The 19,150-nt window shown below is 36.7% G+C and overlaps 1 protein-coding gene across 2 annotated transcripts in view; it reads left to right on the forward strand.

Moving 5' to 3' along the window:
• The window catches only part of LARGE1 (LARGE xylosyl- and glucuronyltransferase 1), a 269,021-nt gene that overhangs the window by 65,956 nt on the left and 183,915 nt on the right, over positions 1-19,150 (forward strand). For both annotated transcript variants that reach the window (XM_053977660.1, XM_053977661.1), the window contains exon 2: positions 14,489-14,675. In XM_053977660.1, coding sequence (XP_053833635.1) covers positions 14,570-14,675 — 106 coding nt within the window. In that variant the 5' untranslated portion in view covers positions 14,489-14,569. The remainder of the gene's footprint in view (positions 1-14,488; positions 14,676-19,150) is intronic.

Raw genomic sequence — 19,150 nt, forward strand, 5'->3', positions numbered from 1 at the left:
GTGCTGAGGACCAGTTACACAGGCTGCATTCATTCAAGGTTTTTTCAGTAGTCTAGTTTCAGTCTTGTCCCAGCAGCTAAGCATCCTTTAGCATACCCTCTGGAGGAAGGTATTGTCTGGTTTTTTTTCATCCTAAAGGTATCCAGTTTGTCCCCTCTCAGACTCCTCAGTCACGTAGCTCAGTCTAGAATAAGAAGGGAATGCTTGGGGAGAATGTGTCAAAAGGGATGAAAGTGTTCCTCCTCTGAATTAAAACGCTGATGTAAAATCACTTATTGAATTATTTCTCAGTTGTAGCTGAAACTGCCTGCTTGCCTCTGTTTTTCCACATTGATTCACCAAAAGGAGTAGAGATTGAATTTGTGAGACATATGTCATGGTAGCTGTAGGGTTTCAATTGATAATATTATTGCTATTAGCATGCAGATTGAACTTTTTTCCCCATAAACTTCAGAATTTTTATACCTTCAAGTAATTTATATTACTTATGTAGCAAAACAATTTTAGATGTTCTTATCCAATATTGCTTAACCTCACAGATGGCAATAAAACCTAAACAGAAAATCCAGCATGTTATAAGAAAAAAAAACCTAAAAAAATACACAAAATGTGTAGATCTGATTCATTAATCTTTGTTAGTGGCACTTAGACAATATTATTGAGCTACTGTGGTAAAATATTAATGAGGATTGAGGTATTGCTTAGATGAGATTTTCACTGCAGTTGGGCTCTTTGGATTATTTTCGTAACTTTACCATTGACTTGCTGGGTAATGAATTTTCCTTAAACTCCTAAATTTTTTACTTTAGAGACCCAAGGAAGCCCAAAGATATTTAAATATTAGGACATTTAATTTAAAGGTCTGGGAACCTTTATATCAGGATATGTTACAGGAATGTTGGAAATGCTAAAAAATTTGAGACCTTCAAAGGAGAGATGAGAACAGCTAAAACAATTCTCTTTATATTGCTGAAGTATTTTAATAATCAAAAGTAGTGAGATACTCTCCCAAAGAACTGTTGTAGTGGTTCATAGTTTTTCAGCTGATAAACCCCTGCGTTCGTTTCTGTTCAAAAGGCAGTTTTCCCCCCAAATTCTTTCATGTAATTATTTGCTAGCATCACTTTAAGTATTAGAAGAATGACACATACAAGTGTTTGATCATATCATGGAATATAGCTTTGAAAATGACAAAGAAATACCTCAGGTTGTGTTGCACATTCAATGTTGCTTCTCCCAAAGTGTTTTTAGACACTAAGAAGACATAAGTCAACCTTTACACTTCTGCTTTATTTCATAGAACTGGTATATAATATTCACCTGTAAATGTCTTAACATGGATTCTTATCTGTATGTGTATAATTGGTATGGTCTTCTGAATAGTTAAAATATTCAAGGACCTCTACCTTGATTGGTTACAAATTACTCCAAGCATCTGTTTGTTAGAGTTTATAAACACTTTGTCCTCACAGTATGTGTGTTTGGAAGTCAATTAAATACAGCAGACACATTCTGCCTGAATCACTCAGAAATTCCAAAAGCTGCATGATAAGAGCCTGAAATGAGATCAGTATCAATAATGGTTGGCACTCGCATCCAACAGATGTGTGTATTTCCAGTAATGCCTCCAACAGTAGTGCTCACCCCTATGATTTTCTCAGAAGCCATGAGGAGGTGACATTTTATTTCAAGTTCAATTCTTGGAAGTTCTAATAAAACTTCAGCGTTCATACTTACTAAAAAATGAAAAGTTCATGTTTTTATAGTTGCAAATAGGATTTGAGATACAAGTTTTCAAAGCTTTCTGGTTTGAAGGTGCTGTTGGAGAAAATGAAAGCAGTCCCTTCTTCCCCTCCTCATCTGATGGGAACTTGTCTTCAGTTCTGAGACACCCAAGGTTGTCAGGCTGCTAATGCATGTTGTTGCAAGGGCCACTGAGGCAGAAAGACATATTACCTTAGTTTAGGGGATATTTTACAGAAACACCATTTTCTTTAGCATATATTTCACTGTACTATACTTTTTAGTAGTCTTTAACCCTGCTATCCAATTATCTACAGCTTCATTTTCTTATTTAAAATGGTGCTCATTGTTGCTTTCAATATATTTCCCTCTCTGTTTCAAAATCAGTTTGTAAAAGTCTTTGGCTGTAGAGATGCTGTAATTTTAAGGTCAGCTGTATCAATAAATATTAACTGGTTTCTTTAATCTTTCAAAGTCTGTTTAAAAAAGTAAAGTATTCTTCCAACTACTGTATGTGAGCTAGAAACTAATATATCCCACAAGTTTTAAAATGTGGAACATTATTCCATAAGAGAGTACATAAACTTTACAAAATACAAACAATGAGCATCCATATTAGCATTTAATCAAGTTGAAACCTTTCAGGAATAAATGTATTTTTCTTTTAAAAGAATATTTCCTTTTAGGGAAATTGAATTAAATGTAGATGAGTTTGCTTGATGCCATTGAAATACAAAGCCAATGGGTATGCATTTTGGAGGTAAAGCATATTACCGGCACAAGCATTTTCACTTTTTTTTCTGCTTTTACAGGTTTTTTTTTTGTTTTTTTTGTTAGATAAAAATTGTAAAATTTGTGACCAAAGAATCATCCACTCAGAACATAATTTACCCTTTAATAACAGAATTATGTCTAAATGCCAGCAAATGTCTGAAGACTGTACAGGGCATTTTTAGCATGTTATAGAAGAGGTATTTCACCACCCTTACTGTTGAAATTTCCAGCCTTGTTGTTCTTAAAACACTCAAAGCATGCATTTGGGCTGGCTTCACTTTATGTACCAGAGCACCTTCTAATAAGTGAATACATTTTAAGTGTCTCTTAGTAGCACAGTATAAAAAAATGTAGTCACCACAAAGTATACCTTGACATTTCCATAAAACAAGGCAAACAAAATGAGTTTTACTGTGCCAAGCACATTTCTTTCTCTCTCAGGATTTTTTCATAGAGCAGCACAGAGGAAAGAAAGAGAAAACAATTTCTATTTCTGCTCCTGGTTTTTTGCATGTAGAAAGTGTTTAGGGAATTGTTTACCTGGGGTGATTGCTTCCAAGACTAAATTCTAAGTTGCCTGTAAAATATGTGCAGCTCATATTTTCCCAGGAATTAGTGGTAAAAAAAAAATTACTCTAGTTTTCTATTAATTTGTATATCCCAAATTTAGCATTAGTACTGTGTTCTGCAAATCTTATAAAAATGTGGACCATTTGATTTGTGCATATTCTCTAAATTTTCAAATATTCTCAATGCAATTTCATTGTTATATTAGAAATAAAGGATTTACCTTCTCTTTCAGCTCTGCAATAATGCATATAATCACTGCATGTATTTTATATTTCCATAGATCTCATCCACAGCAGCCAAAAAAACCCAAAGGCATCCAAGCCCTTTTCAGTCTTTTTTATAAAATCATTTTATCAATTGAAAAAGTAGTTAATATAAGCTTGGCAATAAACAAAACTTGTCCTACCAAACTGTGTCCTCATATCTGTGGGTGAATTTTGGAAAAACAGTATTATGTAATTTGTTGTCACAGTCAACCTGTCTATCTGAATCACATTAGCTAATAATAATAATAATACTCTAGACTCTTTTCTTGCCCTTCAAATAACTGCATTGTTATGTCCTATATTTTTGCATCTCCTAGCAACAAAAAAAGTTTCAAAAAGTTTTATTTTTAGAAGTGTGCTAGAATTGTTTTCCCAACCATTATATTTTCATGCTGTCTCACTGACAGGTTCCCATGAGCAAGTGAGAAAGCTTCTCTGCTTAAAGTGCAGTCAGTGATCTATAGTGGTTACTGCTCTCTGTTGCAGTACATATTGAGGTATAGCTCATCTTGATGGTGAAGCATTGGCCTTGGGGTCAGTATTGTGATCCCAGTCTCTGTACAGTTACAACTGAATTGACCTACTTTAGTTTATGATCATTTTATCTGATGTTTAATCTGCAGTTTACATGGCCCATAGATTCAAAATATTGTGTCCCTGTGTCCCCTAGGGTTATGATAACAGATAATGTGATGCTTGTGATACAAGAATAGAGTAGACCATCTGTAGGTAACAAAACTGACATTATAACCATGAGAGTTGTACTGCAAAAGGCATTGCCTCCAGAGGATGTCCTCGTCTGCAGGCCAAGAGGTGGGAAGGGCTTGGCCCCTGTGGAACAGACTGGCTGCATCTGTGCTGTGTAACATCCTCTGCTTGGATCCCAAGAGAGTGCTGTTTTTCTTTCTTTGTATGATGCACAAAAACTGCCACAGTTCACCCAAGTCATATCATGATGTAGAGGGATGTGTGTTGTAATTCTTGAGGCATTGCAGGATGGCAGTGCCTGAAGGCAGCAAACCTGCTGAGGCAGTACTGGGGGCATGTTACAGTACACAGGGAGCAATCTTACCTATGCTGTCTGTAGGGAATAGCCCCTGTGGGAAATCTTGTTCAAAAATTCCCCTGCTTCTGTGTCAGAAGAACCTACTTGTCTCACCCTGAAAGGAAGCCCAGGAACTAAGAGATACATGGAGAACCTTAGCAAATCACAGATCTGGAATGGGCGGGGGAGCCAAGTTATTAAAATGTTGGTACACGTGGGATTATTTTAACTGCAGCTCCAATGCTTAGACTAACTTCTTAAAAAATGTATTTCAAATGTATTGTTTTTGCTTTGGTATCAGTTTAAGTTATATTTATATATGTGTGTTCTTAAGTTTTTTTGTATAAAGACATATTTAAAGATTTCTTGGTTTAAAATTATAGAGATCTAATATGTGGAATATTCCAGGAATCAAACTTCAGTATAGAAAGCTGAAGAGTCTTTCAGAATTTCCTTTGGAGGTATGAATATTTATAATAAAACTTCCAGTTGTTTCTACTTGATTGTTCCACTTGGGTGAAATACTTCCATCCAGTCTACAGCAATCTCTGACTTGAGAGTAAGGATCTCTTTCACCTAAATTCTTCTCTGAAACTCTTACCCAGTCTTTGTCCTACTCTCAGGATACTTGCTATTAAGTCCTAGAGGGTAGCTTGACTTCTGCTCTTATTAATGATTACCAAGAAAGAGTCAATGATTTGACAGAAAGAGTCAAATTGTCTTGAAAGTTACTAGAATATAGAAGCAGTTAGGAGAGAGAATAAGAGGTGTTCATCCTCTCTGTCCCCTGATCTCCACCAGCCCGTGCAAAGCACGCTTTTGTTTTCTATAACATGGCCATGCCTTTATGTTCCTCTGCATCCTTTCATGATTGTCAACATCATCATTATCCTCTTTTCCTTTTGTTAGAAAAGGTCTGGCAACCTCCCCTTTGCCTTGAAAATTATGAATTATAATCAGATTTAAAGTGGAATTGTTAATTATGTGCATTTGAATGAGGTAATTCTTTTCACTGTATTATTTTCTTTATAAGAGTCTTACTAAATATTTTATATTTATTATTTCTGTACCTTCATCTAATTGCAGAATTGCAGGAACTTTTGAAAACAATGGTGATGATAATGAGATCAGTAGACATTACAAACAGTGAAATTTTCACAGAGATATATAATGAAATGTTTAGTGAAAATCATTGCAGTTTCAGGAAATGGAGAGAACATAGGAACACAGAGCCCACTGCCCTTTTTCTCCAGGCAAACCACCCTCCTTCAGACAGTACTTTTTAAATGAAGAGGAAAGAGCTCTGCAAATGACACGTTGGTTTGAAGGAGCATTATTCAACCTGCTTTGTACAGAGGATTGGACTGGATGACCTCTAGAGGTCCCTTCCAACCTGAACTTTTCTATGATTCCATTGAAATGCTAACTCCACACATGGAAAATTTGAATTCTTTAGAGAGTTTTTGCCAGCATCTCCTCTTGAGGCTGGTTTCTACAGCTTTGTTTAGCTTTGATAACACCTTTCATAGACCTTTTGTAATTAAAATTCGTACTCTGTTTAGTACTGAATACAAAAGCATGAGAAATCCATGTTTATAAATTCCAGTTTATTAAGCTGTGTTCCAGTGTTCAAGAACATGTCCTATGTGAAATAACCTAAATCTACAGCTGCCTTTCCTATTTAAAAATAGGAATTTTTCAAATATTTCAAATTACTCTACAAGAGCTTTGCTTTTCTGTTAGGTAAAATGGAGTGGGGTGTAAGCACCTTTCCCAATAATTCATAGAGAGCCCACTCAGCCTTCAGAAAGCCTACAGAAGGAGATAGTCCTTACAGCCCACTTGGATGGTATAATATTTAAGAAGCAAGTATTGGACCTTAAAACACAGGGATTTCAGCAGCAAACTTAGAAAAAAAAAGGGTTGCTCACAATTCCTGGTGCTATTTGATGTTCCATAGTAGAATCAAAGAACTATTGAGACTGTATAATGTGCTTGGTAAAGCTGCACTGTGATTGTAGCAATAGATTTGTCTTCTGCTTTTGGTTATGGTCACATATTTCCATGCACTACACTTCATTAGCTATTTGCTGATTCTTGATTATTCAAATAGGAAATTACCAGCAGTTCTTGGAATTTTCATTTCAACATTTGTTTTATTTTTATAGAAATAGGATAAAAATATTTATGGGTTTGGTAATATTTAGGCAGTAGTAATGAGGTGAGAACTTTGTTGCTTATATAGAAAATGCAAGTTTTCATCAAGTTTGAGAGACTTAGTCCATAGTTTTTTGAATTTATGCTAGTTGAATTGATCTTACTAAAACTATATAGATTTATACTAGCTATAAGTTTAACCTGGGATTCTCTGTGTGTTTCAAAATAATTCTTTATGTGCATGTTCATTCATGCATAGCAGAGTAACTATTAGTTGGAATTCTGAGGATTTACATTAAATGGCCACTATTTGTTTTATGACTAGGGACAAAAATGTGGTATCAGGAATTACAGAGTTGCATTTGGAAGGGACGTCTGGAGATTGCCTAGTTCAACACCTTGCTTAAAGCAAGCTCAGCTAAAGGAGGTTCCTGGAGGCCAGTTGGGTTTTGAATGTCTCCGAGGATGGAGGCTCTGCAGCCTCTCTGGCTGTGTCACTGGGGAGCACAGACCCGGACACAGAATTCCAGGTGTTTCTCACCACTGCTGAGTTGAGGGGGATGATCTTAAGGAGAACTTCAGGTATTTCAGCTGTTCTCACATACAGAACAATTCCTTCTTCTGGTCTTCTTGGCTAGTCCTTCTCAAAACACCTGTATCCATCCATTACCTGGTTGCTGCAGCCAGGTGTCTCCTGTCATTCAATACCAACTGCACAACTGAATTTTGACCCACGGGATCTATGCACTCCTCAACTCCTTCCTTCTTACTGTCAGAATTGAGGAGAGAGCCACCTGGGCCCATTTCTCGCTTTTTTAAATTTTTTTATTTTAATTTGCTTAATTTTATACAAATATTTAATAAAGATAAATTTGTAAGTATGATGCTAGCTTTTATTTCTATCTGACAAGTAAGTAGCTGATGTAAACATGCTATGAATATGTAAGCATGTTATAAATTCTCATGTAAAACTAACTTGTAGTTTGAGATCTATGCAGTAAAATAAAAATTAGGGGGGGGGTTGTCATTCTTTTAAAAATTCTTTATAGTAGGACTTGGCTTCATAGAGAGATGGATTTTTTTTTTGTCAGGGAGGAACAGTTCAAGAAATAATTGTTCTCTCCTGAGCAAAACTTTCTAATGAATCTTTAATCAATTTCCTTGTTAGAGCAGCTTTATATGTAGCAGATTCTAATGTAAGTAAACACTGCTTTTGAACAAGCATCCAAGAACTTCAGCTGAGAAGTGAAGTATTAGCATAAAAATTCCAGAGAAGGGTTATGTATGATGCACATAGTGCCCTACTCCTGTTTTAAGGAACGTTTTCTGTTCTATGTGGTTGTATGCGCGTAAGGTGGATGGACAAACCCATGGCTTGTCTCTATTTGGTTATGTAATAGAAAGATGCTGTGGTGTAGAGGTGGGGAGAACAGTGATGCACCAACAAACTGATGTTTTCTTTGAGGTTAGAACAGATAGCATGTGTTACCTTTTTTTTTTAATTGCCTTTTGCTGCTACTTTAGGTGGAGATGCTTGGATTTGGAAAGCTGTCTCCTTTTTATAAGTCTGGAATTCATATATTTAATAATGCTGTGGGATGACTGTAGCCTGTGATTCTGAAGGAGAGCTGCTTTTTGGTTGAAAGATCCTGTATCGCAGGTATGTGATACTGATGGCTGGTCATGGTCTCCAGTATGTTCATAATTCAGTGGAATTGGGATCTCAAATTCTAAGGTACTCCTAGTATGATAAGATAAAGATAAATCTTTGTCATGATTGTATTTTGTTGCTTCTCTCTTTTCTCAACTGATTGCAATTTTTTCCCCTCATATTTACAGTGACATTTTAGTGGAGGCTTAGGAAAAGATTCTTGTCCTGTTGGTCCTAGATTGTCTTAATCCTTAATAATAATTCTGGAAGTTGCAGGCTTTCGTTCTTTTGAACAATGCCATTAAAAGTGTATATATAAATATATATATGTGCATACAAAAAGAAGTATGTGGAAATGAAAGCAGAAAAATGTGAAAGCATGTTATTTATTTGCTTCTCTCTGTGACTATTGTCAAGAGAGATTCCATTCTTGTGGTGGTGTTGCTTACAGCTGGAACCTTCTCGAAAACTTTGATTAACAGGCCACTAATAGAATTTTCCTTAAGCCACAGCACATACTGAGTGAGGATATAAAAGATGTCAATCCTGTGTGCCCTTGGAGCAGTTAGCACAGTTCCAAGGCAGAACTCATTTGTGCTGTCAACTTACTGGCTATTTTCTCTCTTATAGATAGGACTGTTTCCTTGTAACAAGTTGAGAAAGAGTGCATTTGGTAGCATTTGGAAACGCTGTTGTAATCTTTTACTTTAAAGTGGCTTCATGTGAGGTGGATGCTGAGTTTTGAGTATATTCCTAATCCTCCTTTAAAGTCATGGTACTATAGGATTAAGAAGTCTGATTTTGGGGTTCTCCAATGTCATGGAAATTCACAGTGTGGAAACAAAAGGGGCCTTAGTTTTTTTTCTGTAGTAAGTTCTTCTGGGTGGAAGAAGAAGAGGTTGATGAGGGAAGAGATGGCATTTTCTTTCAAAATGTTGTTTCTGTTCTAAAAACTTGAGTAGTAGCCTGGTTTTGACTGGAATAGCATTAATTTTCTTCTTAGTAGCTGAAGAGTGCTGTGTTTTGGATATGAGAATAATGTTGATAACACTCTGCTATTTTGGTTGTTGCTAAGTCATACATGCTCAAATAAAAGACTTTTTCAGTTTCCCATGCTCTGCTGATGAGGAGCTGCGCAAGATGCCAGGAGGGACCATGGCCAGGACAAATGACCCAAAGGCCAGAGATATTCCATACCTTGTGACAACATGCCCAGTGTACAAACTGGGAGAGTTTACATGAAGGGGCTGCTTGGGAGCAGGATGGGCACTGGTCAGCAGGCAGTGAGCAACTGTATTGGGCATCACTTGCTTTTTCTTGGGTTTTATTCCTCTTTCTGTCTGCTTTTCATTATGGTTACTGTTTTTGTTGAGGTAATAATAATAATGATGATAATAATAATGTTTCACCTCATTTGAATTATCAAGCTGTTCTTGTCTCAACCCATAAGTTTTCCCGTTTTCTGATTCTCCTCCCCATCCCTCTGGAAGGATGTGTGGGGAGCTAGTGGCTGTGTTGTACTTAGTTGCTATCTGGGTTTAAACCATGAAAATTAACAGAGTTAATTTATTAGTTAAATAAAGATTTACCATTTAATTTTTTCATATTGCGTTTCCTAATCTTGAGTTTACACCCTGCCTTTATGGTACCAGACTTTTCTTTAATATTACAATGTCACGTGACAACCGGCTCCCATAATGGGAAGACTGCAAATCTCCAAGATAGAACCTGACTGTCAAGGGGTAAACTCATTATAAACCCCCATTGTCAACATTTAAAGAAAACTCAGAAAAATACTGCATAAGATATTGCTTTTTTACTTTGTTATTTATATTTTTGGCAAAAATCTGAAAAATCTCCCATAGGGGATGAATGCTACATTGATACAGAGCCAAGGGAAAAGCTTTGCAGTAGAAATTGTTCATTGACTCTGTGACTGCAAGTGTGCAGAAAGAGAGCAGAGAGACTGCAAGAGCAAAAAGAATTAGATAACAATTTAAAAAACACAACAAAGCCAAGGCACAGGATTGCTGTGTAAACAGCTTTAACTGTATATATTTATTTCCAGTGGCTCTGAAAACAAATGGAAGATTACTGGGAAAAGATTAACTGTAACAAATGCAAGGAAATGTTTGAAGCAGTTAGAAAAGCTTTTTATAGTAGAGCAGTTAAATCTAGTTAATTACGTTTGATTTTTGTTTTCATAATTACTTCCATTGTTTCACGGAACTCCTGCTGAATGTCTGACATAGTCGAGTTCTCATGCCGTAATTAAAAGAAATAAATATATAGAAATTGAACACCAATGTGATTAGTGTTGTGTTACATACTTTAATGTATGTGCTGCTCAGACTGGTTGAGAGCTGCTTCATGCTTAGCTGAGGAGATAAGCCACAATTTAAAACAAAGAAATTACTCTGTTTAGTTAGTGTAGTTAATGGAAGTACTTGACTGTACGTGAAGGTAAGAAAGGTCATTCTGGTCATGTGACAAGGTCATGAGTAAGTCTTTGTAATGAGAACACCAAATTATTTTCATTCCCACTGTTACCCTTTACAGTGGCATTGTCCAAGCCTTTTGGAGCATGGTTAGCAGCAGTCTGGGAGGGGTCAGCTGGCCTGTGATTGCAGTACAGTCTGTGGAGCTGTTTCTGTGCAACAGGTTTTATAAATCCTTAACTGGTATGTCCTAGAAGTGTAGAGCACCTGACACATTGACAGCAAGGCATAATGCATGTGATGTACATGCAGCTAGCTTTTGTTGGTATTATTTACTTAATCAGATTTCTAAAATAGAATTACACGATGCTCTTGGAGCACAATTAAAGAGGAAGGTAGAACAATATCTTACAATGCATGCACTTTTTAGTGTCTGTGTCACGGGCAGAAAAATCTGATTGTGTCTGGAGAGGTGTAGCTGAGACTGTATTTGAAACTGCCAACACAAATGCTCCCTTTCATTCTGAGTCTAATTTTGGTCTCCCTTCCTTTGAGATAAACCAAATAAAGTTTGATAAAGTTGTAGATGCACTTTGTGGCTCAGATGTGAAAATACTAACATTGGGCAACCACTGGCTGTTTTTTGATCAGAATACCACACCTGGATGCTGTGGTTAAATATTGGCCAGTTATTCCTTCATCCTTTGCGTTGTTTCCAATACATTTCATGCTATGTATTTCTGAGTACAGGTGTTTAGTTAGCACAGCTGTTGAGACTGAAAACTGTCAGGAGGAGCACTGCATGGCTTTGTGTAAACAAAGTGAATAATTTTACTGAAAAGATGAATGTGCCTGGCAATGTCACATCTGAAGTAACTTCACTTCTAGCTTGTACCATGAAACTGCTTTCTAAAAGCTTTTAGACAGGTGACAGTCTGATTCAGTAGGACTGTGGCAGTTCTACTGAGGAGTAGTGGAGACTGTAGGAGAATTCTGAAAGGCATTTGCAGGCTTGTATGGCAGAAATGTGCAACTGTGTTTTGTGCTCAGTCGTTGGTCCAGCCAGTTTTGTCAGTCCCTTTCCTTCTGTGGTGGATGTTAATCTGGCACCTGTTGAAAGGAAAACCAAGTCAAAAGAGCTGCAATGTCTTCTTTCAATTTATTTGACAGTGGTATATTAGATAACATTGTTTCTAAGTAAAGCCGATAGTGAATAAATGATTGAGTCCAAATCTCTTCCTGTAAACCAAGGATCTTCATTACCATTCATGGATGCTTTATGTAATTGCTTGTGTAAGGGTTGCATATGATGCATCGTCTATTTTGGAAAAAAGTATTCAGCAGGGGCTGAGATTTTATACACCAAAAATGAATATTTAAGACCCCAGGGAAGCTATTCACAACTTTGGAAAGGTGGGGAGATAGTAGAAGTATAATTTAAAGTAGCTTATGGCTCCTTTAAAGCACTCTTAAAAGAAGTATCTTAACATTTTCTAGGGTGATCCATCGCAAGCTGACTTGTCTGTTTAGGATTTTCCCAAATGTTATTCAAGTTAAATAAAAGAAATGCATGAATGTGCAAAATGATTTGGCTATTTTGTCTGAAAGATGACAATTTGTAGAAAACTGAATTTGCCACATTCCTGTCATTCCTTCACAGCTGAACCGGGAGTTCAGTGTTGTGCCTTACACCTTTTTGATTTGTTAGAATCATTTACATTCATAGGGCAGAAAAGCTGGATTCCATCCTCCATATCAACCTGTTCAGAAACTTAACTTGCATGGATATTTAAAAGAATATATAGGAAAAATCAAATTATTTCTTAAATATGTGACCCCAGGATGAATTAATCCACTAGCAGCACTGTAACTCAGAGTCTGTGTGTCATTGCCCTCGAAACTTATATCACTAAGCACACTTCTAACAGTGTGGTTTCAGACTCTTATGTTGTTACCTGTAATTTGTACAGGTGTCATTGATAGGAGCAGTATCCAGCCAGTGCATGTTTCAGTGCAAGATGTAGCTATTTGCCAATGACTATGCTTGGGACTTCATATTTTCTTTGTACAGACTGGTGTCAGTGGTGCATACCAGTGCGTTTAAGGAAAAAAAAAAAAATTCCACTTAAAATAAGTGCTTCTGCAAATTTTATAATATACATCCTTGTAAACACAAAAACCTGTGAAATTATCAGTATTTTTCAAGTAGGCATGTAAAGGACTCTCTTCAGAGAAGTTGTACAAGCTATGTGCTATAAGGAAAAGAAGTGAAATGTAATCATTATCCAAATACAGTGAATAAAGATAAGAGTTCTCCACAATTTATCTACCAAATGTGTGTCTCTGTCTAACACAGAGTGACTCTAATACCACAGCTGTAATATTAAGTCTGCCCACATATTTTGTGCAAAATCTCTGTGGTGAGGCATTCATTGCCTTGAAAAGCTGACACAATGGAATGCTTTTTGTGCTGGCTCTGGACAAATTATATTCCATTTTATCAGTTCCAAGGTCAGGGTACTATCATGGCTCTTAAACTGTAGTGTAGTAAAGTGGGCTCTATTGAATGTTCAAGGAACAGCTGTAAGTTTGCCTGATTACTGCAGCCAGGTATCTCCAGCACCAGAGATTTTTTTGTCTGAACCTATATCTCTTGTCTACATTCTCATTTTTGCTGTAATTTAATTTCAGAATTGATTTTTGCTGCAATATATATGGAGTTGTTAGAGCTAAGACACTCTCAAGACATACAGCAGCCATTGTTAACATGTCACTGTAGAAATGATGCATTGCTTGTATCAGCTCTAGCTCTGGTTTAAGCATAAGTCAGAGGGCACTGTTATTAAACACCTTGTACTACCAGTCTCTCTCTTTCCCTATCATTCTTGTAGGCCACTTCTATTCTTAGAATTGAAAAACCTAAGCCCTTTCACACAAAACCTGAAGTAGATTTGCATGGACTAATACTTCTATTTCCTTTTTTTTTTACTTGTCTAGTACTAGCTTTTCCTTCCCTTTCAAAAAAACCTGCTGTCAATATGAAACATTATTTTTATGCTCTGCATGCCTGCACTGGTGTGGGAATATTCATTTTCCTGTGAATAAAAATCATCATATTTTTTTTTCTTGGCCCCTCTGATATGCAGAACAATTATTTCAAATTAGGATCAGAATTATGTTTTTCCTTATAAAAACTGTGTTTGTTATTCAGCAGAATCAATTTTTCTCATGGCATACAGTCTAAAGCTCTTGATATCCCATGTAATTATTTCCTTGCCCATTTTGCACTTTCTTTTCTCCCCTTTTACACAGCAGTTCATCAGCACTGCTTTTTGGTGTGCAAAGTGGGTAATTTCAGTAACATCCCTCTACCCTCAAACTTCAGCTTTCCTTTTTTTGGTTCACTCTCTTGAGTTCATGACCAACAGCAGACAGATCACTGATTCAGTGGTGTGACTTCTGCTCTTTGGGAGCAGGTGAAGGAATGTGGGTGGATTTCTCTATCTGCCATGGGACCCCAGCACACATGGGCATCAAAGATGTCAGAGTTCCTGTAGAGTAAAATGAGGACAAAATGTAAATAAAGCTGACATCTCTTGGTAAGATGGAGCTTAGTGTGTATTAGGTGATATGATGTGCTTTATTGACTTACTGTCTTAATTTGACTTCTGAGACTTGTTTTGTTATTAAGTAGTCATGGATAATTTTGAAATGGGTACCACCTTGCAATTGCAGCAGCCCTTTTTTTTAGCCCTGTTATTTTAACTCTTTCGGAGCACTGGTATGGTCTATAACTCTCTGTAGAGTGATAAGTTGTTGAAATATTTTTTCCTTTCCTTTTCAGGGAGTAATATGTGGGAGGCTGTGGACTATTTGCTTCCGACATAGGAACAGCATTGGGTTGGGATTCTGCACTCCTGAGAGAATGCTGGGAATCTGCAGAGGGCGACGGAAATTCCTGGCTGCCTCTCTGACCATCCTTTTTGTCCCAGCCATTACGTGGATTTATCTGTTTGCTGGGAGTTTTGAAGGTAGGAGAGGAGTAATGGCTGGGGGGGGGGGGGGGGGGTGTTGGGTGATTTGTAGCTGGGCAGATAAATGTAGATCAGTCATCATTCATTTTATTTAAATAAATCTGGTTTGGCTTGCATATGAAATAGTTCCCAAGGTGCAGATGTCAACAAAGGATGTTCCTTACCGTGTTCTCACTGCTGAGGATGCTGAGTTAATTACTGGCCACAATTAGTTGGTTTTCCACTCATCTTTGAACTTTGAAAATGTGCAGCAACTCCCCCCCTGCCCAGTCTACTAATCTTTTCTCTGTATTTTCTGATTTTTAGAAGTTGGTCTATCCTATGCCCTGTAAGATTTTTAAGATCTCATTTCAGATATGCTGAACACAGAAAATCAATATCTATTAAGGTTTCTTTGCATAGAAGTAGTTTGGATCCATATCCACCTGACTGACAGTGGATTGTTTCAGTTGGAATATCTTTCTGTCCCCTTTTTTTTAAGGTGGAAATCCTCCAGTTTATAGGTACATTAACTTGCAGCTATGTAATGAGCACTTTTTATAACAAGATGTGGAATAATCACTACTTTTTCTTTTGAACTGCCTGTCTGATGAAGTTTTTTTCCTGGCCTTACAGACGTTCAGCAGTAATATTTCAGTTAGGGGAGGTTCAAGGATTGTGACTCTCCTGCTCTTTGCTACTTTGTAGCTTTTTTGTTTGTTTTGTTTATTGTGGAGGTGAAGCATTTTATGTTGGGCAATAGGTATGTTATTTTGGCAAGAGTAAAAAAAAGTCATTCAGCCTTTGTAGTTGCATTAGCACTAGGAAAGGTGTTCCAACCTTGTAAAAACTGTTCAGTCACTAGTTTACAGTCTGATAATTTTAAAAAGGAATTGTTTAAAATGTCAAGCTTCTTTTATGTATCCTTGGCTGACAAATCTGTGCTGTGTTTGGAAACAAAAGGGGTTTCTGTGTTAAATCACAAGTAAGAACACGTAAAGATTTTCAGTGTGTGTTGCATACAATTCTGAATTAGTTATATACCATGTACAAATATTTGTTTGTGCAAATTTATTCAAGTACTTAAAATTCTACCTTAATGTGCAGTAACTCCATGAGCTCATTCTAGAACAAAACACTTGTAGGATTCATTAAATTGGAAATACAAGGGGTGCTAGATGCATACTTAAAAATAATGATCTGGCAGGCAGAACAGTACTGATTTTGTTTGATTTTTTAAAAGCTGAGCAAACGCAGGCCTCACCTTTTTGCTTTTAGAAGAATATTATGCTGCTTTGTCGTAATGACTGTTTTAATTGTGTTCACAATTGATAATGCCATGGTGTTTTAAATTCTTCTGTGAATAGAATCCTTTGTTTTTACAGATAACTCAATACAAATCTTGAAATTTGCTGCTACAGGGTATTTGAAGTGACTTAAAGCTCTCACTGTGAATTAATCTTAAATGCAAAGTAGGGAACAAAGCCCATTACCTATTACAAAGCCTTGCACTGTAAAAGGACTGGAAATTAGGTACAGTTAGTAACTGTATTGGTTATTTTTCTGTATCTGTTTTCTTTTTTCTTAATTTTGGGTGGGGATTATTTAGTGTTTCTTGGTTAAAAAACTAAGGTTGGTTAGATACTTATTTAGCTGAATAATAGCTATCATGTTCCTTAACTTGTAGGTATTATGAACAAAAAGTTAATGTCATTTTGTTATTTTATGTGACTTCTTGGTTTTTTTTCTCCATAGCGGTTCCCACAATTTACTCATGTTTGAGCTCTCTGTGGAGGTTGTAGTGAGGTGGAGGTGGCTTTCTTCTCTCAAGTAACAAGCAGTACAACAAGAGGAAATGGCCTCAAGTTGCACCACAGAAGGTTTAGTTTGGATATTGGGAAAAAATTTCTTCATGGAAAGGGTTGACAGACATTGAAACAGGCTCCCCAGGAGAGTGGTTGGGTGACCATCCCTGCAGATGTTTAAAATATATGTATATGTGGCACTTAGGGACATGGTTTAGTGGTGGAATGGCAGTGCTGGGCTAACGGATGGACTCAGTGATCTTAAAGGCTTTTTCCATCATAAACAGTTGTATCATTCTGTTATTCTCTAATTGAGTACTAATTGCTTCACAACAGCATTGTGCCTTGATTTGAAAGCATCAGGAATGCAGAGTCCTCTCTGCCTCCTGGCACTTGTTTCTTTTGTTAATCACAGAGCTAGAAATTTTCTTTTCAGTACATCTGGTTTTAGATTTGAGTAAATGGTTCTTGTTAGACTTTTCTCCACCAAATTAAAGAAATCATCAATACCTGGTATCGTCATAGATTCATTTAATTGTTCAGTGTGGAAGGGACCTCAGGAGTTGTCTCATTAAACTCCTGCTCCAATCAATGTGGGTTTTGGAATCAGGCAAGATTTTTTAGGCCTGTGTTCAACAGCGTCTTGAAAACCTCCAAGGACAGAGTACTTGGACTTCCAGACACAGCATGAATGAGTACCACCTCTCTTGGAGCCCAACATTCTGGATATTTTTTCACACATCTAGTAGTCCACCCATATACATGGTAAAATCCCAGTTTGGATACAGGGATACTATGCTTAAATTTGAGGGAGATTGTACCAACTGGTCATGTATTCATAGCCATTTCATTGCAGCAAGCAGTCAGGTTGGTCATGCATGATTTATCCTTGGTGAATCCAATTGCCATGCCAGGCCTGGGAATGTTTCTGGTTGAAGATACCTACATACAGTAGTAAAATCACAGTGGTCTTTTATTCACTAAGTAAAAAGGTTGACCTAGTTGAGTTGTCATAGCAAAAAATTTTGTGGGGATTTTTTTGTTCTGCAGTTTTCTTCTTTGTTTGTATGTTTCAGGGCTCTAGACTCAGATCTCTGGTGTGAAATCTGTAGTGCTGTGTCTGCCTCATATTCTTGATGTAATTAGGAATTACATTACTCATCCATGTGTTTATGTCTAAGAACTTAAGTTATTCATTTGGCATAGCATGGGAGTGGGATCACATTAAAATCCCTTTAAAAGCTTTGTTAGTGAATCTGTAATATAAAATATGCCTTACTGCAGTCTGTTCCCATGTCCTGCTTTTTGAATAGTTTCAAATTCCTTAAGACAGAGTTTCTTTTTGGATTTTGTTCTCTTGTCAGAAAGTACATGGCAGCCTGCTACTTCACAGTTGTCACTCGATGCTTCCAGTAAGACCCTTCCCTTAGGATATTCATTGGAGGTGGTGTTATCCAAGCTGTGACAGCAGTAGCTACTAAAAACCTCATTAATCATGTATAAATGTCTATTAAGGTTATGAAGCAGAATATTAAAGATGATATTGAATATTCTATGGCCTGTGAAAATACCTGGTTACTGTTGTTTTTAATAATGCACAAGGACAGCATAATTTCATTTATCTGTTACTTTGAATGAAAAAGCTAATTGTTCCAACATTCTTAGAATTTATTCAAAAGACAAAGTAATAGAGTAGGAAGGGTAGAGTGCATTTAAAACAGGGAAGAGAAAATAAATAATATGTAATAAATTTTCATTAGAAAGAAAATAGCTGTTTCACTAACTAGTGGTAGCTCCATAAATAGCTTAATTTTCCAAGCTATATGCAGCAGTTTTCTATCCCCCTTACCATGAAGGTCATGTAGAATGGAGATTTGGAACTGTAATTTGACCATGCTTTCTAGATTACCGATTCCTAAAAAAAAAAAAAAAAACACCACAAAAAACAAAAAACCACCCCAAAAGTTCACTGTGGCTGTGTGACCTCAGCAGATTTACAGTCACCTCCTTGAAAATACAAGGGGTAAGGATGAAAATACACTTGAGTTACCAGTCCCCGTGTGGTGAATCAACTTGAGGCCGAAATCCTAAAGTATACATGCAGGGCTCCTGTGTAGAATATATTTCCAAGGAAAGAGAGAGCCAGTAATGTAAACTTAAGATGAAAAAAATGAAAGTTGTGTGAGATCCCGTAGGGAGTCTGTAAAGGAGCAGTTGATTTTGATTTCTTTTAACTGCATTTTAAAAAACAGAGCCTGCCTTCTTTCCTGGGACTTGCTTTCCTTGCTTGTCCTCTTTTCGCTCCAGTGTTGGGCAACTATCATTCCCTGACAATTCATTTCAGTCAAAGTCATCTATAGAGACATGATTGAAGCCAGAGTTGGGCAAACACCTCATAAAATACAATAAAATAAATTGAAGGAAGGCTGCAAATATTCATCTTAGTATTTAAATGGATTCACTTTGAGGCTGTTCACATTCTTTTTGTGTATGTTTCCATAAATATTCTAGTGAATATGTTAATTGAGAAGACTGTCTATGGGAACAATGAATATCCAGTTTTAATATTCATGGGAAGTAGATTTTGAAATCATACTTGTGAATACTTGAATCAAAAAACTGATTCTGGGGGTTCAGCTTTTTTCAGTTAAGTGCCAAACGTTTACCATGTGACCTGTGTGGATGATG

The sequence above is a fragment of the Vidua macroura genome, chromosome 5 (assembly GCF_024509145.1).
Source record: "Vidua macroura isolate BioBank_ID:100142 chromosome 5, ASM2450914v1, whole genome shotgun sequence".
Taxonomy (NCBI): Eukaryota; Metazoa; Chordata; class Aves; order Passeriformes; family Viduidae; genus Vidua; species Vidua macroura.